We start from the raw sequence: 26,321 nt of genomic DNA, 5'->3' as shown, positions 1-26,321 counted from the left end.
TTAACCTAGCACTGCCAAGTATACCACTAAATCATAATGCTAAGCACCTCATCTATACATCTTTTAAATCTCCAGGGATGGTGACTCAACCACTTCTCTGGGCAGCCTGTTCCAATGCCACACTACCCTCTCAGAGAATAAATTTGTTATAATATCCAACCTAAACCACCCTTGGCACGACTTGAGGCCATTTCCTCCTGTCCTATCACTTGCTACTTGGGAGTAGAGACTGACCTCCAACTCCTCTTTCATCACAGTTTAAAACAAGATATAGGAAAACAAGGCAGCATGCCATGTTCTTTACTGTGATTACAATGCTTTCATTTCAATGAAGTTCTACAATGATTTCATCAATTCATTTAACCAATTCATCAATGATTTAATATGAACACACTGGTATAGCGTAGTTTAACTTTAGCATAATAAAAGAAAAAAAAACATGCTGTTTCTGAGACAAGATCAGTATCATTCTGTTATAGGGTATGAGAATACCTCTTATACCTAGAGGTATGAGAATACCTCTTAATTAGTTTTCTTATGTTTTTATTTTCCTTGCTTTCCTTTTTTAACTGTTTCAAATCTCTTGCCCCATAATCTCTGATGTCCACATCATCCATACATTAGATCTACCATTACTGTTATTTAATCTTTATAAGCTTCAGTAATGTATTTGACACCACCCAGATGATGTGCTTGTGCCTAGAATTGTTGTGCTAATACTGTATTTGCAGTTGAGCAATATCTGCCCATGATGGTGCAAAGTAACTTTCTAACAAAGAGAATAGAGAAAAGAACTTATAAGCTTAACTTTCTTTCTTGAGAATGAATACTGTGGTACACAAACAGACAGATATGACTACACAATATGCTTTACAGTTGTCTAATGCATGCATTAGCAGTGTTCTCAATGACTGGAATTCTTTTTGAAAATATATCAAATATACTTCACAGACCTAGAATTTATTCTTGCACTTCCATGACCTTTACCTTTCAATGACAGAATTATTCTGAACTTAGACTGCCTACTGAAACAACTCATGTATCAAGCCTATGTCTTGACCAAGAGTCGGTTCTTTGGAATAAATACCAGAAAGACATATCTGAGTTCAGATTAATAATCTAATTAGGTATCCTCAGACATAGGCCTGGCTCCAGTAGACTCTTCTTTTCCTTAGAAATTATTTTTCACCAGAATAAGCCAAACAAAAATAAAATAAGAATCTGACTCATATTTCAGTTGAGAGGTGGCCTGGCACTCTTCTTACCAGAGCTGCAATCATTACTCAGAAAGGAAAAGAAAGCCTTAGGGTTATGGGCTATGTCAATCCAGTCTTTGTCTTAGTTTAAGCAGTAACCATGGCTCTCCACTTCTCTTTAAACAGAAGACCCATTAATGGACTTATGCAAATAGATGACAGATTTTCTCCTAATGCTGTCTGTATCAGAAAGAGCAATCCTGATGCCGGGTCTGTTGGAGAATAGATACGCTGTTTTGCTGTGTGAAGGATTTCTCAGTCAATCATTTGCAGGTAGATTAGGGTTCCCTTGTACTACAACAAGATGCAAAAAAAGCACCAAAATTCCCTGAATAATCTGGTTGAGTATATTTAACATTTAACAGTGCATTCATTGCACTGCTACAGACATTATACAGCACTAACATAGAAGTAAAAAAATAATAATAATAATTGCCAAAGAGAAATGTCATTTATTTCAGACATTTTCTTTTACGAACAATAACAAAAAACAGCAGCTGCAGCCTAATGAACTTCTACTGGTTTCCTGCAAGCTTTCTATATTTTTTGCACAAAGGAGTTTGGGTTAAACAAGATATTAATTTATATGTGAAAAAGCCTTGTTTAGTTTATCTTTCTCATCATTTGACTACCAGGTCTAAGGATCCTTCCTCAAGTCACAATGCAGTCAAGAAAGGATAGGGAAAACAGACTCAAAACAAGCATTTATTTCATTTCCAGTCCAATTCACTGTTGTTTATGTTGGCTGCTACTACAAATACTCTAAGGTGTTAAAATGTTACTGGCAAGAGATTCAATGCCAGCCATGTGTAAAGAAAATAGGAAACAAAAGTATTCCCACAGTGCAAAAACATGAGGAATGGGCAAATAATTGTCATGCATCTTCCTAATGTTGTCTGATGAGATACAGATGGAGCATAATGTTCAGGTGGGAATGTCTGTGGAATGAAGTGAATTACCTATATAATAATTTATCTGTATGACATCTCTATTCATAATCAGAGTTGTAAAAATATATATCCCTAGCAATGTATTATATGTAACTTTAAATCCTTCTGGTCAGTAATTAGCAGACCAGATCTTCACAAATACATAAACTGGAACCATGAGATTTACACTTATTTAAAGTAGCTGAAGGTCTGGCTGAAAATAGGAGTCAGCTAATCAAAACAGGTCAGATACAGTGAACCGTAGGGACTGACTGAACAAACAAGTCCTAATGAGACTAATACAATTTAAAGTCAGTGAAAATCCTGAAGATGTACACTGATGAAATATGAGCACAAGAACAGCACTGGGAATCAAAATGCTGGGTGAAGAAGCTGTTCCTATGGAAACCCATGGAAGAGCAGCAGGTACATGATGGCCTTCATTTGCTAGGACAAATCAAGGAGACAGACTTTTTGTGCCCATTATCATCCAGGATAGCTATGCAGGATTGGGATGATCTGGTTAAAATTCTCATTCTTTGTAAAGTGGGCTAAAGTTACTCTCATCTTAGCATTGATGTCACCAATCACCCTGATAGCACCATATAATCTGGAATCAATGTGGGTGTCAAATGTACATTACTAGGAACTCCTTTGTTAGACAGCCCACAACTGATCTATCATTAAAATAAAGTGCTCCTAGCTCCTTTGTTATTTTGAACATTTTGACTAAACCTCTGTATTCTGTATGCTTTGTCTGTACAGAATCTTGTATAGAGGCTAACATGTTCGTGGATAAGGGGCTGTCTTGGAAATGAAAACCATTTCCGTTTGGTGCTATATTAACTCTGGTACAGTTTTATGGATTCAAAACAGACAATTCAAACAATTTGAATGAATATTGTAGAGGCCTTGCATGGTAAAGAGGTAAGCAAAGCCTTCCATTCCATTAATAACACCAAAGAAAATTAAATTAATTAATACACCTTAAGCACTGTTGTAGTTTGAGAAACCTGCTAGTAAAAACAAGTATATAAGTGGTTACTTTGGTAATTTAAATTCAATTTGGTATTTAAATTCAAGAGGCTGTTGAATGTTTTAGACAACACACTACTGAGAGTTGCCAATTTGCACAGGCAATGGAAGAAGTCGTCGTCATGCCTCCAGTAGGCATCCATGGCAGGTGGTCTGAATACAACCCCTCTTCTTTACCATTAACTGAACAAAAACAGAAGCTGGCTGCTTCGGATAGCAGGAAATATGGCTTACTTCATCAGCCTCTGAAATATATAAGACATTCACAACCACATTGGATGCTGTTGTGGAAGGTATGAATGCATCCCGAACTGAATGTAGCATATGGGAACAGTGCTAGGAGGAAAGACCAAGCAGTTATAATTTTACCTTTACTTCCAGCATGTAAGTTTTCCTTACCGACTCTATCAGGTGATTGACTGAATATTAAGGACAAGTGTTTACCAGTTAAATTCCACTGCCGAGACTTAAGTAGTATGTTTACATTCCCAAACAAGGAATTCAGGATTGACTAGACTACGAAAATTTAAGCTTCCCCGTCACCTTCACATATGACTGAGCTGTGCAAAATAATGGAGCACTGCAAAAAAAAGTTATTTTATACTGCAATCTAGAAGAAGTCAGTTCAAGTTGCAATCAAGAAGAAGTCAGCTCAACACTGATGCACATGGTATCAAGCTGCATCACTACAGCTTAAGACAGAAAGAGGGTGGTGGTGAAGTTATTTGAATCTGATGGTCTTGGCTTGGAATGAAAATAGAAGTCTAAGAATAAAACAAGCAAGCAAACTGTGGGAGTCTTAACAGTATGCACCTACGGTTACAAATGTAACTGCATTCAAATTTTAAAAAGTGTTTCCCCTGACATTGCTGGCACTTTTTGCAACCATGTTGAACTTGAAAATTCTTTTTCCTGAATTTCAGCTAAGACAGGATCTATGTGAGAATAACATGAGGCAGATCTCCTGTACCTGCACCAACAGCAAGAGATTCATGTCTGGTAAGGGTGACTTTAACTTCAGTGCCTGTAGCAACTCCAATATGACACTGCGTGTCAAGTAGAATTTGTCCCTTTCCTACAAGAGAAAAACACAGAATTATGAATGTCATGAAGTTCACTGACACCCATTAGTAAACCATAACAATGCTTTTATCTAAATTCAAAAATTAAAGTTATAGAAATGTACTTTTTGCTCCTATCTTACAAAAAGGCTGACATCATTCATAATTTATGCAATTCTACAGATCAGATGGAATGGACATAAACAAGAATATGCATGTGATTTTTGCTTGACTTTGCAAGATATTTCACAAGAAACAGACAGTTATACAGCCCAAGCATGCAGGGTAGATCTCACTGCATGGTTACATATAAAGAGAGAAGGAAAAGCAGCCAGGATTGACACAGAACAAAACTGGCAATAGTATTTAGCATTATTCTTTCATTAAACCTGCCAAAAAAAGGTCTAGATTTTACCATGTATTTTACAGTTGTCATTCCCCTTAAAATAAGGTTGTCTGCAGTAAGCACTGCTTTTCCACTTACACAATAAAATCTATCTTGGCTACAGCTGCTACAACAGAAACATTTTAGAACACATAGGGGAAAATCAGCCAATGGAGATTAGACCACAGAAGCCTAAGAGCAGAGTTGTAGAGGTGAAACAGCAAGGAGGCGCAAGAGATAAGAGGAGCCTGTTACACATCATACTTTGACGTTCTGACTTTAAAAGATAAGATAAAAATGTGGAACAAATGCATAGCCTGCTACTGACCATAGCAACTCAAACATTTTGATCAGCTGACAGACTTGCACCAAGCTCTCTTTCAAATGACCATTAGAGAATAAAAAAACTCTAATAAAGTGAGCATATCCAAAGATGAGATAAAGATTTAAAGCTTAGCATCTTTTATCTTATAAATCTCATGCATTTGTGTGTTCACTTGAGTAAGTTAAACGCCTGTAACTTTTCTCTTAGTCAGGGCCTCAGTTCCTGCAAAATGGAGTAATGCTGGCCTTTCCTCTATGAAGTCGTGCAAGGTTTAATTAGCGAGGGTCAGTCTGAAGTCCTTCTTCAGCTGCACACAGTAACAAGCTCAACTAAAAGGGAAGGAGTTGGAGGAGGTGGGTGGCTGGAAGTAGGACTGAGCTTTGGTTGCTGCAGACCTAAGTTCCTCAGAAAGTTGATGTCACCACATTTTATCTGGGTAGCACACAGCCAAACAAAGCTTGCAGGAACACTGAGTGCCTCCCACGGCATCCACATGCCTTTTAATGAAAGCAGATTTTAAATATCAGCCTTTGGTTTAGAAGAAGGCACCAAAACAACAGAAAGGTGCATCTATCATGGAGATTACAATGCGTCTGTGAATCAGAAGACCAGACTTCAAACTCCAGTTTTGCCCAACACAAGCAGAATTTTGGTCTTCAATTACATTGACTGTGTTGGTCAGGTAACACAGAAGCTGATGGAACGACCCCACACTGCAGTGGTGCATCACTGAACACTCTGCAGCAGTCAAGGCTGCTAAACTTAACAGAAAGCTAAGGCTCCAAGATATTAAAAAAAAAAAAAAAAAAAAAATGTCCATTCCTTTACAGCAGCAGCAAACGCTGGATCAGTGCAGCTGTATTATGAAACAATGTCTTGAGGGGACAAGTACTCAAGTCACAAATCCCACATGCATGAATGGTGCTCTGATCATATTATGTCCTCAGTAGCTCATCTCCAACAAGGCCATAGGCAGATGCCACAGGAAGAAGAAAAGCAGGGCAAGCATGTATAATTCCCACTATCACTCTCATAGCCAGTAACTATTTTTTGCTCAGGAACTTCTGAGGTCAGTGTTGTTTCTCTAAAATCCATAACTCTCAGTGGGTTTCTCTTCCACATATGTGTCCACTGACCTCTAGCACCATGTCAACTTGTAGCATCAATTATTTGGCAAGGAGTCATTGTTTAAAAAACCACATTCTTTTACTTGCTTTGACATTGGTTCCTACTAATTTAATATGTTCTTGTACTGGGCAGGCATGAAACTACCCACCCTGGTCTGGGTCACCTGTGACCTTACAGACCTCTGTCACATTTTCATCAGTTATTGCTTTTTCAGATCGAAGAGCCCTGACTTATATGCTTTTTATATGGAGTTTATTCCATGGTTTGATCACTCTTGTGTCCTTTATCTGAACTTTCTCCAGTTTTACTATATCCTTACTGGGCATGGGGAACCAGAATGGTGTACGGTGCTCAAGGTGCAAGGGGACCCTGATGACCCACTAGAACATATATTCCCCAGCAAGAGTGACCCTTCCTAGTGTCACATGCCTTCACAGCCCTGAGTCACCCAACACAATGGCTTGCCCAGACAGTTGAGAGTTGCATGCCCCAAAACAATGGACAGAATTTCCTATCAGTAATCCAGTACAGCAGCCTGCACATGCTGGAAAAGAGGTAACATTCTTGTCAAAAGTGTTCAGGTATTTCACAGGCTAACACCTGTGCTACACGGGATACACTTGGGCCATCATAAATTGCTTTGTCAGCACACTGGGGAGGAAACATAGACTTGAATCCCAGCTTTCCTTGTCTGTAAGGACAATACAACAGTAAGCAGACTTCTCAAACTACTCTTATCTCACTGTCTAAATTCCCAATGGTTGTTCAGCACAGGCAGATTAAGGAAAATCAAGCAAAATGCTTTTCGACATCTGACCTTTTGCTTCCTGCACTGTAAATTGGGAGTGATAACACTGAAGTCAGTGACCCAGAGTACCCCTCCTACTGAAGTCTCCTCATTCTTATCATTCTGATAGTGATAAGTATGTATAAACTATACTTTTACATACTTTAAGGACTCTGTACTTGAGTTGTGCCACAGTTCAGTGAAGCTGCATTAGTTCCATGAGAATAAAGCCTAGAGGAGTCATGTGTGTAAACCTGGAACCAAAGAGTCAAGATTGCAACTCCTCCAGTCTCCGTTCAGCCAAAGTAATGTCTATGCATGCCTATAAGACATATGCCTTGCAGCCTTCAAACTATGACTTGCCAGAGGTGTATGTGTAGAATGTGAAGTTTGTTTCTAGCAGTATCTCAGTGCCCAGGCTTAGTAATTAGAATGGTAAATTTGGTTTAATGTAGTAGCATGCTACCATCCAAACAAGCCAGGATAAAGCAAAAGCCTTTTTATTTGCCTATGTTGATACTAAAACAATTAAAAATACTGAAGATCAGCCATCTGACTGTTCTTAAAAAAAATCAGTATCAAAATCTTCCCATGTACAATTCAGTGGCATACTGCATTTATTTAATAAGGGCCAACATGTTAGTAGAATGGTAAGTTTAGGATCAAGCTTCAGCAGCTGTAGGAGGTAAGAGAGCCAAAACATGTTCATTTAGGACCTTAAGAGACTTGAGAGGAAAACTAATAAGATAATAACAACCCACAAAAGAGATGATACTCTCAACTGTGAGTTCCAAAGGCACTGAAAAAATCACATTGCTGACCTGGAACAGAAACTCAGTCAAGGAAATATCACATTGAGGCAAGTCTTTAGGCTCACTGACAAGAGATATTCCTGCCATAGAATGTTAGGAAAATGTTGGTAATAAAAATAAAATAAAGAAAGAAAGATTTGGAATGGTCGAGCAGCATTGACTTCTATAAGTACATATTAGAGTGGCTTGTTGTTTGAAAAGAAAAAAGATTCCATCATAGCATATCTGAAAGTTGTATCATGCTGTGACATGGCATCTTGTTCAAGTCAGTACATTTAAAGGTACAAAACAAACAATTAAATCTGAATAGTTTCAATGTTCATAAATGATATTTCTTCTGGAATCCACTTCTACATGGTATTCTACCACAAACAGCACTGTTTGGTTATAGTGATTTCCACTGTAGAGAAACACAAATAGCACAACTAGCCTGATCTTTCTAACAGCAGTCATTAATTTGATATTTTAAATGCAAAGCCATGGCAAGCTTTTAGCAGTAACAAGGATAATGTAGTGTGGAGTTCCACTAAATTAAACATTTTGTGGATATAAATTGCAGGAGAACATTCACTAATGATTCCATTTCTGGGTCACCAGGTTGCATTAAACTAAATCAAGAAGGAGTTTTTACCAAGTGCTATAATCCAAGTTTCCTGTGTGCAATTAAGTACTCAATACAGTTATAGAATATTGAACCAGGAAGCATCCAAGAAAAATGTTTTGTTTTGTTTTGTTTTAATACTATGTTTTAATAAAATTTTCTTAAAATAACTGGAACTGTGGAGTTTGACAGGAGTGAAACATTTCCTCTATTTCAAAATTTGCTTTAGAAGGCATACATGAAACAGTCTTATTAGATCTCAAATACAATAGTTGCTTCAGATCTAAACAGGGCTTTTTTTTTTTCAGTGAACACCCTTCCCTCATTCTAAGTTAACATTTTTCTCACTTTACTACCTCTCGCCCAAAGCCTGAACTATAGATTTAATTCAAATTACTTCCAATAGCTGGACAGTCTCTTCTATATTCAGCTTTTTTTTTTCTTTCATAAACTCTTCTCTTTCAAATAAGACAAAAAAAGGGTTTATCTGCTTACTGTAGTTAAACTTGCAGTTTTTATTTAATGCTTCAAACCTTTACATCCGGTGAAAGATTTTTGTGTTGTGGTACAGGTTTTCTTTGAGACTGTCATTGCTTTTTTTCTTCACTGCCTGTCCAGTGATACATTAAGCCTTACTGACTGAAGTGATGCATGTTCCAGTTGTACAATACCAACATAGAAAATCATGTAGCTGCATTTGAAAGAATATTTCATGATGATCAATTACTGTTGTACCTTAATCAGCATAATGGAGCATACAAGGCCCTAGTTAAAGTTTTCTATGGGTTCTTTGGTTGTTAACTTCTCACCAACTGCTACAAAAATGAACTTGACTAATAACCGAGTGTTCTTTGTATATCGTAGATACATAGACAGGAATCTTAAAAACTTTTTAAAGGTAGACAAGTCCTGTTTTGTTTTCTACACAGTTAATAGCCATGCACATCAAAGTGAGATACCTATTACAGAAAAAGACAGGATCTAAACTGTGAAGCTCCTAACTTGGAGTCTTCCACTTGAATCAGCAATCTGTTGCCTCCCCTCATAGCTTTGCTCTGAAGTGGCACTACCAGGAACATTTAAGTTTTTACTGCTGCACAAGGTACGTGGCTAAATCTGTGCACTAGGAAAGCTATGACTACACAGACATTTTAAGTCATGAATGAATACCAGCCACCACCTCTACATGAGAAAAATTTTCAAAAATCATAAAATCATACTTTTTTTTTCTGAGCAATGTTTTCAGCAGGTTCCCTTTATCACTAACTACAGTGGGAATGTGAAACTCAGTATTATTAATAGGCACTAAATTCATTACTTGATTAGCCAAACTACATTAAAACTGTTGACATGTCTGAGACTTGACACTGATTTCATCTTTACTTACAGACATCCTACTTGAGGGAAGTAGGACTTTGTCTGTCCTATTTTCAGTGGTCTCTAATGGAAGATATAGTCTCGTTACCTTAGTGAAGGCTCGGTAGCACAAACCACACAGTTCCACCAGGTAGGCCAGAGTGAAGACAGCATTCTGAATTACAAAGCTTAGTAATTTTGAAAAAGGTTCCAGAAGACTCTGCAATGACATGATTTGTGGAAATCAATAACTGGTTGCTCAGCAAAACAAAGACCATTCCAACTTGGAAATGTCTGAATGGAAAAGCATCATTATTTTTAGCTCAAAGGCTATTTTGCTGCGATTTACACGGTTTCAGTCAAATTGCTGTTCTATCTAGCATTTGCCTTCATTCTTGTATAACAAATTAAAAGCAACAAATCAGAAAATAGTTTCATCTCTGACACAGTGCTATGAGACATCAGAGACTCTATGTTGTTTATGCAGGAAAACCTCACTGACCTCAGTGGAATTGTACTAGTGAGCAGACTGCAGAATCAGAAAGTTCATTACTATGTTTTTCTCCCCCTGCCCTCCCCCCCCCCTTTTTTTTTAAGCGGAGAACATCAAATCTTTAAGATATACACTCACACCCACACAGGAATGTAATACCACCCACTCTTTACTGTAACCTAGATTCCAAAGCTCTTACTGTTATCCGAAGAGTATCAGACTGAACAATTTTATGCTTATATATAATATTTTCCTACCTAGAGGGATCAGAACACATTTGCAGAATAATGCAGGCTGGCTAAACATGAGACAACAGAGTTGCATCTTGGAACTTACCCTGGTGGCACTAGTGGTAGGTATCTTCAACAAGCAAATCATTATTCTTAAACTAGAATCTAAAGAACACTGTGAACATATTTGAAGGGAAAAAAAAATGTTAGTACCTTTCTGTGCATATCTCTTGCTTTTAGTGCTGGCAGCTATTAATAAGCTATAGGTGAAGTCTGAAAAACGAACCCTGGTGACTGATCTTTACTTACTTTGCCTAAACTGGCTTAATCCAGAACACACAACCATACCCCCTTCAATGCTAACATACCACAGCATGGACCTTGAAATGAGAAAATTTCACAAAAGGGCTAGTTTAGAAAAGTTACCTTTTCCTTCCTATGACAAACATCTCCTAGAAATATATTCTCACTGTAATAAAAATTGATTTAAAAACTGAGTGGGTTAGCAGAGGTATGTACCATCTACCTCATTTCTGTGGTTGTCCTGGGCTATGACATTTCCCCATGCCCCAAGACAAAACTGCAACTCAGAGCCCATGACATCAGAATATGCTTTTGCAGAAATCTGCTCCAGAGGCCCCTCTAAAGATGTTCTCTATGGTGTAATTTATTTTACTTCTGTGTACATCACACAGTTTGCAGCGGTGAATGGGACTTTCCAGGATATATCCATTGTCCTGACTTGCCTCAGCTGCAAACATCTAAAACAGTAAAGAGTCATTTATGACCCCTGAGGAAGGAACAGGAGAAGGAAAGCTCAGAAGCATGAGATTGTTTTACTTATATCACTAATGATACCTCCCATGAATAACAGGGAAATCATACTAAACACTCAATCTAAATGTTCTGTGAATGACAAATACGCAGATGGAACTATTAAGATTCAGTTCATTGATTTTCATTTGTTTTACATTAGGCAAAATGCAACAGACTGGAGTGGCTACTACCCAAAAAGAGAACAGTAATTGCCTATTTGGCTTAGTCAGTGCTGCTGGATAGTGCCTCAATTTACCTACACCTGAAGACATTTCAAGATCTGACTACTGCTTAACAGACAGTGACAAGGAATTCAATATGTTTCATATAGCTTGGGAGTAACACCCAATTTAAACACGCTATAAGTTACAAAGGTAGATTTTTGATCTCTCAGTTCATACTGAGCAACACATCTTTAACCAAAGACACGTTGTGGGAAATTCATGTTGTGGGAAATGAAGTCAGAATAAGGGTATCAGAATCCCTTGTTTACTGGAAAGACTTAGAAAAGTTTTTACTGTTTACTTAAAAAACATCTGGAAATATACACAGCAGGAGTTAAGACCTCTCTGTATGTCCTCTGAGCACTCAGAAATCACAGCCCAAAGCTTCCAGATTCGATTTCCATATTCTCATTATGGGTGGAACTATAACCAGTCAAACACCTTAGGCCCAGTTACTAGTGGGACTATTACCAGTAGTCTCACATTCCTCTCTGCCTATTGTGTGCTTTCAGCAAATTAATTAGGTGGTGATGCTCTTCTTATGAGATTTATATAGTTTTAACAGTTAAAGCCAGATAGATTTTTACTGCCAAAATGCTGATTCTCTCAGCACAATAACCTATTCTGACAAAGGTAGGGTATAGAAAGCACAGATGGAAAAAAAATCAACAAAGAGTGGAAGAATAATCTCTAGTCAGAGTCGTTATTGTTACACATGGAAAATATAATTAAAGGGATGGATCAGGTATACAGCAAGTCCATTCCTCTGGAAACATGAGTAGTTAGAAAATGTTCACAACTACTTGTACTCTGGCTCTCATTTCTCATCCACAGTTTTCCTACTGTTTCTGAACATCCTGACCAATGGTAATATAGCTCATTTCACATGTCTATATATCATACCTTAAGTGGCAAAACACAAGGGAGTTTGGTAAGAAAGGTCTGAAATTGATTACTAATTGTAGTCCACAGGTTGCTGGGTGAATCCATCGGCAAGGCTTCCATAAATGTAGCAATATTTTCTAAACAGCGTAGCATCGCACCCCCTGCTGGTAAGTTCTTTTTGTTGTTTAAACCCTGGGAAACAAATAAGAATCATAAACAAAGGTACACTTGCAGACATGACCTTTTAAACGATAATTGGAAATGCTGAGGTTAATTTGGTCAGACCAAATACTACTCACCTCTTCCATTATACTAATAAAAATTTGTGTAGAGAATTTAAACTGTGTATGTGACAGTTTAGTTCAGTTCCTAAAGTACTGACCAAAAAATGTTATCGTCAAAAGTATAACATGCAGAACTTTGAGCCAAACTTTTTTTTTTAAGTGAAGTCCTAACTCACATTCTTCTTACTGCATGGCAGTAAAAAGAAAGTAGAACTTCTATTAACCAGTAGCTTGTCCATATTTTCCTCTGGCTACTACTAAGATGAATTCACTAACATTCAGTAGACTGAGTACAAATTTTTTGCCTTGTGTACTAGGAACAGGCCTGGAAAGATGTGAACAGTTTTCAATTGCTGCCAAAATCTTTGAATTAAGCAACTACAATGTTCTTGGAAGAGCAGGAGGGTGCATGGAAGTGACTAGTACCAGTGGGAAAATAAAAGTTACAAGAAAAGTAAGCCAAGAGCACAGAAGGCAGTCAATGAAAGGCAGGCAATAGATCTTTGGACTACTAAGAGAAACTGCCATCAGATACAAGGGAGAGAACAAACCTAGGAGCAGAAATATCTCTGAAAACCAGAAAAAGTGCTGGGAAAGGGATGGCTTATCCTGCCAATGAGCAGGACTGCTCCAGGAGCTATCTGAGTCTGAAGGAAAAAAAAAAATGCTATCAGTTAAGAGCAAAACCCAGAAGAAAAATGGTGAGGACAGCCAAGTCCTGCTTGCAGTGACAACAACAACAACAAATCACATTACTTTTGGTGATATAAGTCTGAACTCTTAATGAATGAGGAGAGATGACTCCATACGCCTGATAATGCTAATAAAGCTATCAACATTAATAGAGCTGATTGCCAACATACCTCTAATAGCTGGCTCAGAGCAGCGATGGAACTCAGCTCACTGAAGTCCATAAGAGAGGTGGCCAAGGTCCGTAAAAAACTTCCATCTGAAATTGAAATGCCATTTTTGTGTTGAGTGTAAATACAGGGATATTTGAAGGGATCAGATATGCACTCAGGCACTGCACTTCACCTTTAATATTGCTCTGGAAGAGCTGGGGGAAGATGCCATTCGGAGCCAGCTGATGGAAAACACAGCGGAGGAATTGCTTGGCCACACCTGCAGCATTTCCAGGGATCATCATGCTGAAATGAAAGGGAAGAAAAGGAAGAGAGAAATTGCCTTGTAAATGAAACATTTCTCAAAGCTGACTATATGGTGGTAATAAAGAAGATTCTTTTTAATTACAAAAGTGTTCAGTTGTGAGACAGTCAGAACTTTCCTGATTCAAAAAAAAAAGTTTATTAGTTTATTTTATTGCTTCAGCTCAACTATTCAGAGATGAAAAAGTTATGTACACATACCTAAAATGTTTGTCTTGATAATAAATAGTTGCATTTTTCCTTATTGTCCACATATTTTTGCTTGTGAATTGTCAGGATTTGAAATACAATTCTGCTCTCACCTTGTGGATTTCAGTGATACAAAATGAGGTTCTTGGATTTACCATAAAACACATGAAATATAGGTAAACATACACATTACAGTATTAATTTGCCTCTTGCAGTTTCCTTCAAGAGCTGAAGTACTTCATAATCTCTCACAAATTGAGTGGTTTCATTTAAAAAGGTAAAGTATTACCTATTTACTCCTTAACTGCACTTCTTAGCACTTTTTGCAGCTTCTCAAAATGGATTTATCCTATTCAACATCTGGTTTAAGTAAAGACACATCACTAGCAGGGGTTGTCCATGGCCAAGGATGACTCGCTTCACCAAATGTATGGAGACAGTTTATCACAACCAATACTGAACATGGAACAAAGATCTGCAGTGAAACTGTGGAAACCAGGAGGCATCTTTAAATTAATCTGAATCTGACAGTTTTCAGAGTCAGTACATATGCATACAGGTTCCTATTCATCTTCAGAAGGCATGAGATATTTGAAACAGCTGAAAAAGGCCAGGTTTATCCCTTACTTATAAAATTAAAAAAAAAAAAAAAAAAAAAAAGGTTAAATTTGATTTAATGATAAGGAGGATAATGTCCTCTTCTTGCAGGTAACTAGTGATAGGACCAGAGGGAATGGCCTCAAGTTGTGCCAGGGGAGGCTTAAGTTGGAAATTAGGAGAAATTTCTTCTCAGTAAGAGTAGCCAGGCATTGGAACAGGTTGCCCCAGGAGGTGGTGGAGTCACTGTCCCTGGGGGTCTTTAAGGGAGGGTTGGAACTGGTGCTTAGGGACATGGTTTAGTGGGTGGTATCAGGGGTAAGTAGATGGTTGGATCAGATGATCTTGGAGGTCTTTTCCAACCTTAACGATTGTGATTCTACGTTTTAGATTAACTGCTTCATTTTGGCCAAGGTATCCTTTGTTACCATACCTTTCTGCTTGATTAGAGAAACTGGTACTCGATGCCAACCTGGAATTAAAAAAAAAAAATGTAATAATAATTGAAGCTCATATGCTTTTTTGTGTTCCATTTTGAAATAGAATACCTATATAAGAATAAAAAACAAAATAAACAGAAGTTTAAATGAACATTTAAAACATCACCAGAAAGATCTTCTGAAGTGCTCTTAAACGCAGGCATATCATGTTGGAACAACACAGAAACTCTATTCAGTCTTACAGTGTCACAAACACTTACCAGCCCCGAAGACAATTCTACTTGCCTCCCTGTACCAGCATGATGATAATGAAGTAAAACTATTGTCCCATGTACACCTAGGATAATTACTAATCCAGAAGGATGTGGAGAAAAAAGTTTGCCAGAAGCTGCCTACTGACTGAATTGTTTCTGATTAACACCACAACATAGACTGAGGCAAAATTCTCCACTTGGCAGTCTGAAATGAGGCTTCTAATTTCAGATTTTGGCACCTGAATAAATGGCCTAATTTCAGAAACAGTAAGTACCTAGGCACTCTTACAAAGTCAGATGAGATATAGTGGGTTCTCAAAAATCAGGTCATTTAATTCAGTATTTGAATATAGACTTGGAAGCCCAATATGAGCATCCAATTATGAAAATACTGAACACAGTCCAGCCGGTCCAGGTCTTGCTGAATGGCAACACAGCCTTCTGGTGTGTCAGCCACTCCTCCCAGCTTTGTATCATCGCAAAGTTGATGTATCTGAACTAAAAGTTCATAGAGGTAGGCTAATTTACATCAGCTGATGATCTGGCCTTCAAAGCTTATCTTTCAGAGAAGGACCTGGGAGTATTGGTTGACAATTGGCTGAATATGAGCCAGCAGTGTGCTCAGGTGGCCAAGAAGGCCAGCAGCATCCTGGCTTACATAAGAAACAGCATGGCCAGCAGGTCCAGGGAAGTGATTGTCCCCCTGTACTCAGCTCTGGTGAGGCCGCACCTCGAGTACTGCGTTCAGTTTTGGGCTCCTCACTACAAGAAGGACATGGAGGTGCTTGAGCGAGTCCAGAGAAGGGCTACGAAGCTGGTGAAGGGTCTGGAGAACAAGTCTTATGAGGAGTGGCTGAGGGAGCTGGGACTGTTTAGCCTGGAGAAGAGGAGGCTCAGGGGTGACCTTATTGCACTCTACAGGTACCTGAAAGGAGGCTGTAGCAAGGTGGCGGGTGGTCTATTCTCCCACGTGCCTGGTGACAGGACGAGGGGGAATGGGCTAAAATTGCACCAGGGGAGGTTTAGGAAATACTTATTAGGAAATATTAGGAAAAACTTCTTTACTGAAAGGGTTGTTAGTCACTGGAATAGGCTGCCCAGGGAAATGGTTGAGTCACCATCCCTGGAGGTCTTTAAAAGATGTTTAGATGTAGAGCTTAGTGATATGGTTTAGTGGAGGACTTGTTAGCATTAGGTCAGAGGTTGGACTCAGTGATCTTGGAGGTCTCTTCCAACCTAGACTATTCTGTGATTCTGTGATCCTGTGATTCAAGATCGTTTTAGGTTGGATTTAGGTATTGCTCAATCCTCTGTCAACCTCAGTTCAGAAGACAGTCACTACTTTAGTTTTCGCTCTAGTCACTACTGCAAAATACGAAAACGATCCTAAAGCAGCTCAGTCAAGTGCATCAGTGTAAAGGGAAAGGGATGGTGATTGCCATTAATAATGTATGACAAGCTGGGCACACAGCATACATTCAGCTGTGAAATAATGTCAGGTTGGATAGTGCAGTGGATTGAAGATGATATTCTCTTCAGTTGTCCCAGCATAAATCAGAAAAAGTCATTAGAGTTCATGGCTCCACTGTTAAGAGGAGTCCATGCTAAATTCCAAGATATTAATTTTGCTGTGTAAAGCTAATTCTGGGTGAAAACAGCTCTGAAGCCACCTTTAAGCAATACAGGCCTTGATTCTGGAAGAACTGTAGCATCAGCTTGCCTTAAAGTACAGGAGAATTTCTAAAGAATTCAGTAGGACTAACCACATGTCTTATGGACATTACAGCTCTTTCCAAAAATCTACTGAAGGATTCAAAAACAGCAGCATAAGAATTTTCTTCTGAAAGAAATCAAAGTCCTATGCAAAGATGCTTCTCTCCTTCTGAATGCAATAATGCAACTGTGTTGTGGTTGTTATTTTTGTTGTTGTTGTTTGTTTTATAGTAAACAAAATATTTAGATTCTAACATCCAAATGGAGCAACTTCATGAGATACGAACTACAGTAAACACTTGGGAACATCTAAAGGTTTTCGAAATGAATACTTTCTATGTGTTTATTACTACTATGAATATTTTGTTGTGCAAAGGCAATGAGTCCTCATCATTACTCCATTGTGCAGACCACAAAGCAGACAGTAAATGGATGTGTTCCAAGTTGTACAAGTTCAGAACAGAACTTAAGATTTTTAAAGCACCTCACTAGTTCAAGAGCCTAAGTGCTATTGTCAAACATGGCTTTGATGCTTGGAAACCCAAATCTCCTTGGAAATCAATGAAATAAGAATCAACAAGTCAAAAATCCTGATTCAGGAACAAGATTATAAATATAAATGCATAGTAGGTTCTTATAAAACACATTCCCAGTACAACAAGCAACACGTCTGCCAACAGGTGGGTATTCAGAGGTAATAATATGGCATTGCTTGATCAGCGACACTTAGGTTATACACGAGGTAGCTGAATACCTTTCTGCCTGTATGTGCTACTGAAATGAACTACCTTATTTTATACATTACTTACATTCAAATGAATTCCTTTCTGGATAGCCTCTAACTGGACTTAAAACTTGCCAGAAATGACAGCCAGTAGGAACAACACCAGACATTTACCAGAAATACCCCATGCTACATGGCATCTGATACTCTAGAAGAATCAGGTGTCTTACTCCAAAAATACAGCATTTCTTCCTCAAAGCTGGTAGCTCAAAAGGTAGCCCACTCGGCCCTCATCCCTTGATAATTTATCTTCCAAGTTATTTATTCTCTGTGGCTTCTTATGACCCTTTAGTAGTGCTATATTTACAAGAATCACACAGAATTGAAAGCATCTGTCTCAATTAAAAATGTTGCCTCCATCAGAGTTCATTAGCAGTGACAGCAGGGAATTGCAGCCTTGCAATTAATGGAAATGGAGGGCTTGAAGATGAAGTGTTTAGATGGAATAGGGAGAGAGAATAGAGGCAGGGCTGTGAAGAGCCATGCCCCTACAGAATCCAGTCAAGCAACTTTAATTTCAGACACTGAGAGGAACACAGAAAAGCAGAGGGGTGTGCCATTTCTGCTCAGGAGTTTGGTCTGAAACATCCCCAACACATCCCTCCCACATGTTAGGCAGGAAGTTGCAATTGCTGAGGCAGCAATGACAAGTACTACAATATAATGGTGCACTTGAGTTATCCCATGCACACTGGTTGAAAGTCACACCAGAAAAATAGCAAACAACAATATTTAAGACATTATCAGAGATAATCTCATGGAGGAGTTAGGAAGCCAGGAGATGCAACTCTTTAGTCTTAATAAGCATACAAAATATCGTTGAAGAGCCTGAAGAGTTCTTCAAATAAACAGAACCTGATATTATTCATTCAAAAGTTCTAAAACAGAACTTTATATAATTAAGTTTATGTAAACCCCATTCCAGACACAAAATTCTTTCAATCATATGAGAGAGAAAAGTCCTGAATTTACCGTCCAACAGACTGCATGATGTCCAACAACAGAGGAGCAGCCAAGTCTGGACTAAGGTGAATAAAGGTTGAGAGCACAACTATGGCCAGGCCTAGTGTTTCTTCATCATATTCTTCAAGAACAGCTCCGCAATCATGGCACCTGCAGTTTTAAAAACAGACATGAACAAATTTAAAACGAAGCATTGTTATACATACATATGTATTATGACTTTTTAAAGTGCAATTATTTAGTACATTCTATTCAAAATAAATTTATAAAAATAATGTTATTGTGATCTTTCTAATTAACTAAAGGCCATGGCTTTCAAACATTAATAAAGCTTTTCACTAGTTGCACTGGCTGTTTCTACACTGACAAATTAAAGAGGGCCTCAGAATGGGTCTACATTTTGGGTCCCTCATTGGTAATGCTTAGCTACTTCCTTCACTCTTTATTGGCCCTCCTCAGTTTGCACTATCCAAAAAAAAAACCTACTGCAGTGAAGACCAGCCTTCAGCCATGTTAACACCAGCCAGTTCGTGTTACTTGGTTTCAGGCAAGGGCTCAAGTCCCCAGCAGTCTTTTACTTTGCAGTATAGACACAAACAGTGACACTCATAGATGATCTCAAAGAGGTTGAACAATTTCATATTGTCCTTCCCGTCAGGGTTGAATTATGAATAATAAATTATGCAATTAGGAAACAATAATCTGATTGGTTCCCACAGCTGTTAGAGCTATTAAGAAGGAAATGAAAGGACCTCTCAGGGGCACAGAGCCTTAGTTTTCAGTGAAATGTCCTTTCCCAGGATAGATTTGCTGCTGAGTCACTTATCCCTCCTGAAATGTTAAAAGAAAACCAACGAAGTTCTGAAAGGGCTCTCTAATGTCTAATTATAACAAGGATGTCAGATTCAGGAGATATGAGACAGGCTTTCACAACTGTACAAAAAAAGCAAACCAATGTGGAAAACTGGCTTATCTCAGCCCAGTAGGAAGGCTTGCTTAATTTGGTCAATCAGCTGCTAATGACTCTGACAGATTGTGATATTTTAACTTAATGGAATTGTACAGGCAATTTTCTTGCCTTTGTAACTAAACAGAAGGAAAATATGCCAACAAAGTCATGGAAGTTGAGCTCAAATGGACTGCATGTTAATAAGTGGTGTTAGAGGTTTGGAGAATTGGTCAAAGGATGTGCCAAATATAAGCCTAACTTTGGGGATGTTTCACTTTGTCACACAATAAGGTCTACTTCATCTTGCTGGGTCTGTCCAGTGGACTAAGCACAGCAGCACAAGCAAGAGCTTACAGTTTCTCTTACTAGTTTTTGACTAAATCAGTGCATGGATCCCTAGTGACTACTTTACTTCTCCATTAAAGGAGTACACTTAAGTTTAACACTTACTTCAGAGGCATTTTAACAAGCAAATAGATGTTTGAAAAGCTTGTGGGATCAGTGCTATATTGGTAACACAAGTGTTGATACATAATCATGACTTTCTATTTCAAAAGAAAACAAAAGAAATTCAAAAAAGAGCTTTTTTTTTTCCTAAGGCAAAAATGGTTTCCAATGGATCACAAGGAGCCACTGATTTAAAATATGGAACAATACATGATCGGTTTTAATTAAAAACTTTACACAATTTTTTAATTAAAGAAAAATCCAAACTTTCTGTTACCCAAATGTCCTTAGTAGGCTACATACACTGTACAGTCTTAACCACATAAACAACCAGTTTCAAAAGAAGGGTAGAAAGCACTTCTCTCCCTCCACATACACACAACAGCATGAGTCATAATTTCACCTGTGCAAACTCACTCATATCCCACTGAGTTAAAAGCACATCTTGCTGTGTTTAGAAATTTTTTACCTTGGCATAAAAAAAAAAATAAAAACATAGTATAGGGATAAAGGATAGAATGGACTCTGTATTTCAATAACATATATTTCTACTTAATTTGACCTATGTGAAGGTCAACTAGTTCTTTGAAAGGAACAGAAAAACTTACTTGTCAGTCATCACAGTGGGCTGGTCATCAGCAAATTCTTCTGGTGCAGGCACAAACATACTGACTATACTGGGTGCTGACAGCAAGCTAGATTTTGTGGCACCTTAAGGCAGTAAGAAATAATAAAAATAAAGAACGCAAAAGAAAATCACTAAACAGAAATCCAAACTGCACTGGTCTGAAGATCAGAGTTGTTAAGATCAATCCTGATTTTAAAAGGATATAGTACATCCCATGGTTCTGTCAGATTACTCCAATTACCTAAAACTATGGAAAAAAAAATCCTTGTAAAAAGATAAAGAACAAAAATTCCAGGAAGGGCAGGTGTACTTGTATCTACTTTAATATTAACATTTGCATGTTCTGACAATATTTATCTATAGAAACATGAGGTAGCTTCTCCATGTAAACTAGGCTCAGAAAGAATTTATGACAAGATAATCCCAGTTACTTCAGGAAAAGCAAATTTAATAGCACCTCTCAGGTGAAGTAATCTAAGAAACTCCCACAGTATCTGAGCTCAAAATATGTGGAGTATTGAGAGCTGGTTTCAAAAGAAAGACAGTTTTAAACAATCATTTTTCTAAAGTATGGGAGGAATTTTTTACGTTTCTTTTGCATACAGAGTTCAGTACTTCATAACTGTCCCCTGAGGTATAGCTGGATGAAAACAGACACTCCAAAAAGTCCAGAATATTCTTCAATAACATAGGATACCATCCAGAATACAAAGAATAGAAGTAGAATTTCCATATATTTATAGCTGATTATTTTTCCCCTCACAAACAAATCAAGATCCCGCTACCATGACCTTTGAAGTTCACTGTCATTTTTTCTAGATGTAAGTCTCATGCAAATGCTAAAAACTGTCATAATGTAGGCTACAATGTCAGAATAAGACTTAACTACTTAAAAATGTCCTCTAACATACTGAACAAAAGAGAAAACATCATTTAGGTAAAGAAGGTAGGTCTTTGCCCAATTACAAGATCGTAAGTCTGTACATATTTTGACTATGAGGAAGTTGAACTGTCAACTTCTAGGTTGATGGAAAGCCTCAGCCTTTAATCAGTTGTCCCTGTCTTGAATGAAATGTTGTGTATAACAACTTTTTGATAATCTATATTCTGCAGGACAGTTGAGGGCTTTAATACAGTTGAATGGAACATACAATTCACCACCCTTTGGTACTAACAGGAAACCTTCGTAGCAGTCTTAGCAGAGAGATCAGGTCAACAGGACAGGGAACTAACCTCTGATTCTTAGTGGTGGTCCCTCCAAGTCAGGGTTTAGGCAAACAGGGACATTGCACAGCCGCTTTCCATGCTGTATCTGCTCTGTGAATAAATACAGAACATCAGTCTCCAGCATTATGAATCCAGCACATCAGCGCAAGTTTTAAACAGTTAAAACAAGAGAAAGACAATTAAAACAGCTATTTAAAATAATAATAATAAATAAAAGTTATTCTTAAGCATAGAAAGAGCAACAGAAAAAGGGAGGAAGAGAAAGATAAAAGGAGCCCGCAAAGGAAGAAAATGACAGATTGCATAACAGCAAAGAAGGCATTTTTCAGAGGTGTCATTAAAGAAGAAAGGAAGTACTGACTATAAAGATTCAACAAGATAGGGAATATAAAAGGCCCAAAAAAGAGAAAATTAATGTTTAGGAATACCAAAAGATTAGAAGTTCATGTATAGTTTTTGCTGACAAAAGCTATATACACTGTGATTTTTATTTTACGCAAAACAAGCTTGGGGAAAAAAAAAAACAAAACATGAAATAATAAATGAGAGACATGGTACCCACCAGTGTTTAAAACAATAGAAAGCATACATGAACCAAGCATGCATCATAAACTTCTGCTGAATAAGACTATTTCCTAATTGTTATATTTGAGCATAACGAGTCTCAAAATTGTAGTGTGACATTGAAATGACAAACAGTCTCACTGAGCATTTGTCCTGAAAAAAACATTTAATCTGTCCAAATAATAATTTACTTTAAAAGCTAGTGGTCAAAAAGGAGACAGAGATGTAAAGCTTCCTAGAAAAGAACTTTTTACTTCACTCCATGCTTGGAGGCCTTTAGTTAGAGAGAAAAGTCATAGATGTTGTGAAGAAATCTAACGGAGTCAGAACAAGATTAACAAGACTGAATTCCTAAATGGTTTGGAGTACTGACTTGTTGCTCTGGTATGCAGGCTAAATACTTCTCACAGAAGTAATAACTTTTCCACTTCTAAAACCCTGCCTGAAAAGTAGGTGATACCAACTAACTCTTTAACAAACAAACTTGCTAGTAGGACTTAAAATGTTGTTAACATTGACAAATTCTCCCCTTTATGATTTAAGGATCTCGTGCTAAGCATGCTACTCAGCAGATTGGACTAGAAAGGATAAACGTGAGCTGTACACTGTATCTTTAGCTACAAGATTTAGTTTGATGGGATTTGAGGCTGAAGACTGAATTAAATAAAAATCTGAGCTCAACTGTCCAGAACTGGTAGTGAGACATTCACTCAACATGCTAAACTCCACGAGAAGTTTTAAGTATTATTTTCTCTGGATTCACCTGGACCTGCTCATGATTCCTAAGAAGCACAATTCCATAACATCACTAACATAAAGATGGGCGATGAAATACCTAGTGCCTTGTACAAACTAGAATGAGGTCACTGTTTAGTGACATCTGCTATGAATTTGGACATAAAAGAACATATCTGAAAGAAAAATAAATGCTTCACATGACTAATGAGGAAATGATGTGCTTATTTCCGCTTTCATTGTCTGCTTTGCATTCATCTTAAAGGGTGAAAAAACAGGTCAGTAACAGAACAGAAACTTCAGGTGTTCAGTGTGAGCTAACAGAAACTGCTCTACAGGGAAATGAGATGGGATGGCATAAGGTGCAAATCCTTTGTGTACCAACACCATTGGAAACATATATGGAAATTAATGATTCCACACACCAAGGATGAAATTCTATACCTAATGAAATCAACAATGACACTTCCATTTCATTCAAGGAGGTCAGGAAATAATCCAACATGAAACATTATGGGGACATCACTGTACCAGAGGGGCTGTATCCCAAATATGTAACTTCCAACTCATATCAGATGAGATACTGCTACTCACTACATGGTTTCTCCTTAGACTTGAGATTGACTACTTATCTGCAGTGGTAGAATAGGAATACTTTTTTTTTAATGGTTGATACAGAAAGTAATTGGTTTAAGGAAATAGGAATAAGGAATAATAAATGCAGCTCACCAGTATCCCAAGTGCTGATATTGTGGGGAGCACTAGACTGGTGTTCCAGCTGCCTCTTCATTAGCTGGTTCATTGTCAGAGCTCCCAAAGAGCCTCTTTTCATTTGTCTGAACTGAGCTGCAAGTCAGAAATGCAAAAGGATTTCAGGGGCTCAAGCAATATGTATAACTACTCTTATTTCCTGATCTTACAAGCCAGCACAAGAGAAATAGTGACAGGACATGAACTGCCTGCCCCAAAGATCTTGATCAAGTCAATACACGCTTTTCACACAACTACAGAGTGTAAAATTCTGGATCCAATGACATCAGTCACGACTGACTTGGATCTAGGATCTCATCCACTGTGTCAACTGTCAGTGCCTTTTTGTCCTCAAATAATACAAAAGTTCTTCAAAGCACTTGGTATTTGGGTAATGTAAAACCCCACGCCCAAATTCCAATGCCAACAGGTGCTAAATATATACCTCAACCTCACTCACAGAACTACATACTGAGAAAGGAAACTCAGTGTCCTCCCAGCAAAGTATAGAGAAATGTTCTATCTATGCTCACTACTGGGAGGGAAAAAAAAAAAAAAAAAAAAAAAAAAAAGGTTTGGCTGACTGTGTAACCGTCAGAATGTGAACAGGCCTCCTAAATACCCGCTCAGGCATAACACCTACACATTCTTCTGAAATGCGAAGCCATTCTCTGAATTGTGATAATGTGATGTCACTTTATCAAACCTTTGAAGGTCGGTCCCCTTTATAACTTCTCTGATATTCTTCTTTCATGGAGCAACAACCATTTGCTGTTTCTTAATATAATACTTCTTTAAACGAGTATTACCACATGCTTTAAGGATGTGTCTCACTGGACAATGCTCCCAAGAAAATAAATAAATAAATAAATAAAAATAAAACACTTCCTGTGGACTTACTATTTAAGACTTTTTTTGTTCATGTATTTTCTCAGTGCTTAATTGGAAGAACAAACAGACATATAATAATCCTGATTTTCTTACTTTTCTCTCCATTCATAAGAAATTCATAATGACTTAGAATAATATTTTTGCTTTGCCAGTTGAGCCCGAGCAATACCCACCACTGCAACCAAACGCATTGCTGACAGCATGAAGACAGAGGCTGTGACTGCGCAGGGCATGCCCATGTGCATCTCCATGCAGGAAAGGCATAGACTTAAGGCAGCATTTTCTAAGCTAAATGCCTGCCTGAGCAAGGACAGCAAATCAAAATCTTCTCCTAATAAATATTTTCATCGGTAGCTACATTCAACATTGTTTAAAAAACATATTAATATAATATGAACTAGTTCACTTCTAAAACCAAATAGTAACCAGATAAGTTTTGAAAATAAACCCAGTCTTTCACATTTTTATTAAACCCAGTCTATTCACAACTGTGATGAAGAAGTACAGACATGGGATAAGCTGTGAGGGGTTGAGTGCCTTGGTGCTAAACTGGCTCTACTCAATTTCTAACTGAGAGTTTCAAATTCAGAGAAAGCAGAATATTTCCTAACAAAACATCTACTTGCCCTGAGTAATAATATATACAAAGACAACTTCAGAGGGAATTTGCACATTGAAACTATTTCACTAGGTGAAGATTTTAAGCTTTTCCTCATTATATCCATTCAATGTATCAGAGTGCATTTAAACACTATTTTTGGTAGAAGTACAATCTCCTCCAGCATTGCTCCAAAGCTGTCCTTGTATAACTGATCTTCTGGAACTGAACCAGGCCAAAAGACGCTTCCATGTTTCACTTTTTAAGTTATATTTCAGCTGCATTTCACAGCAAATTAGGAGAAAAATATAATTTCCATCGTTTCCAGGGCAAGGATTTTAAATAGATGCTTTATCACTTTATCAAGCATAGAATTTCCTGATGAAAGAACAGCAATTAAAGTTAGAGCTGACAAGACCGCTTGGAGTGCAGATGACTGTCAAAATTTAGAAAATTATCTCCCTGAATTTTCTTAACAGCTTTTGTGATTGTAACTTTAAAATTTTCATGCATATTTCAAATCATCAGGCTACTGTTAAGCAGGTTTATATTTCTATTGTATTTACCTGTTTTCCCATGGACGTACAAGATTTCCAATGTCAGTAAGTAAAGGGAAAAAAAAAAAAAAAAGAAGAAAACCCAGATAGCTGTCAGCCTTTGAACTGTACTGGAGCCAGGCTGATTGCTGTGGACTACCACATGAATTTTTCAGTCTAGAAATGACTAGTGGTATAGGGTAGGAAGCATTTCTTGATCTGGTCTTCTATAAGAAACCTAAGAATCATTAGAGGACAGAGAACTTTCATATATTATTTGGTG

The 26,321-nt window shown here is 37.7% G+C and overlaps 1 protein-coding gene across 12 annotated transcripts in view; it reads right to left on the bottom strand.

Moving 5' to 3' along the window:
- UNC79 (unc-79 homolog, NALCN channel complex subunit) overlaps positions 1–26,321 on the bottom strand; it is a 103,804-nt gene that overhangs the window by 17,672 nt on the left and 59,811 nt on the right. For 8 of the 12 annotated variants that reach the window (XR_004751285.1, XM_035327812.1, XM_035327817.1 and 5 more), the window contains 11 exons: positions 23,993–24,109; positions 21,971–22,054; positions 20,718–20,820; positions 18,723–18,863; positions 14,993–15,031; positions 13,643–13,755; positions 13,471–13,556; positions 12,342–12,515; positions 10,505–10,573; positions 9,707–9,895; positions 4,191–4,295 (listed from right to left, as the gene is read on the bottom strand). Coding sequence is in view for 11 of the 12 variants with exons in the window: in XM_035327812.1 (XP_035183703.1) it covers positions 4,191–4,295; positions 9,707–9,895; positions 10,505–10,573; positions 12,342–12,515; positions 13,471–13,556; positions 13,643–13,755; positions 14,993–15,031; positions 18,723–18,863; positions 20,718–20,820; positions 21,971–22,054; positions 23,993–24,109 (1,220 nt within the window). In the remaining variant the exon portion in view is untranslated. The remainder of the gene's footprint in view (positions 1–4,190; positions 4,296–9,706; positions 9,896–10,504; positions 10,574–12,341; positions 12,516–13,470; positions 13,557–13,642; positions 13,756–14,992; positions 15,032–18,722; positions 18,864–20,717; positions 20,821–21,970; positions 22,055–23,992; positions 24,110–26,321) is intronic. The other 4 variants (XM_035327814.1, XM_035327815.1, XM_035327816.1 and 1 more) reach the window with 3 other exon arrangements.

The sequence above is a fragment of the Oxyura jamaicensis genome, chromosome 5, assembly GCF_011077185.1.
Source record: "Oxyura jamaicensis isolate SHBP4307 breed ruddy duck chromosome 5, BPBGC_Ojam_1.0, whole genome shotgun sequence".
NCBI classification, from domain to species: Eukaryota; Metazoa; Chordata; class Aves; order Anseriformes; family Anatidae; genus Oxyura; species Oxyura jamaicensis.
Note: the sequence above shows the minus strand (reverse complement) of the source record. Positions and strands in the feature narration are given on the sequence as shown.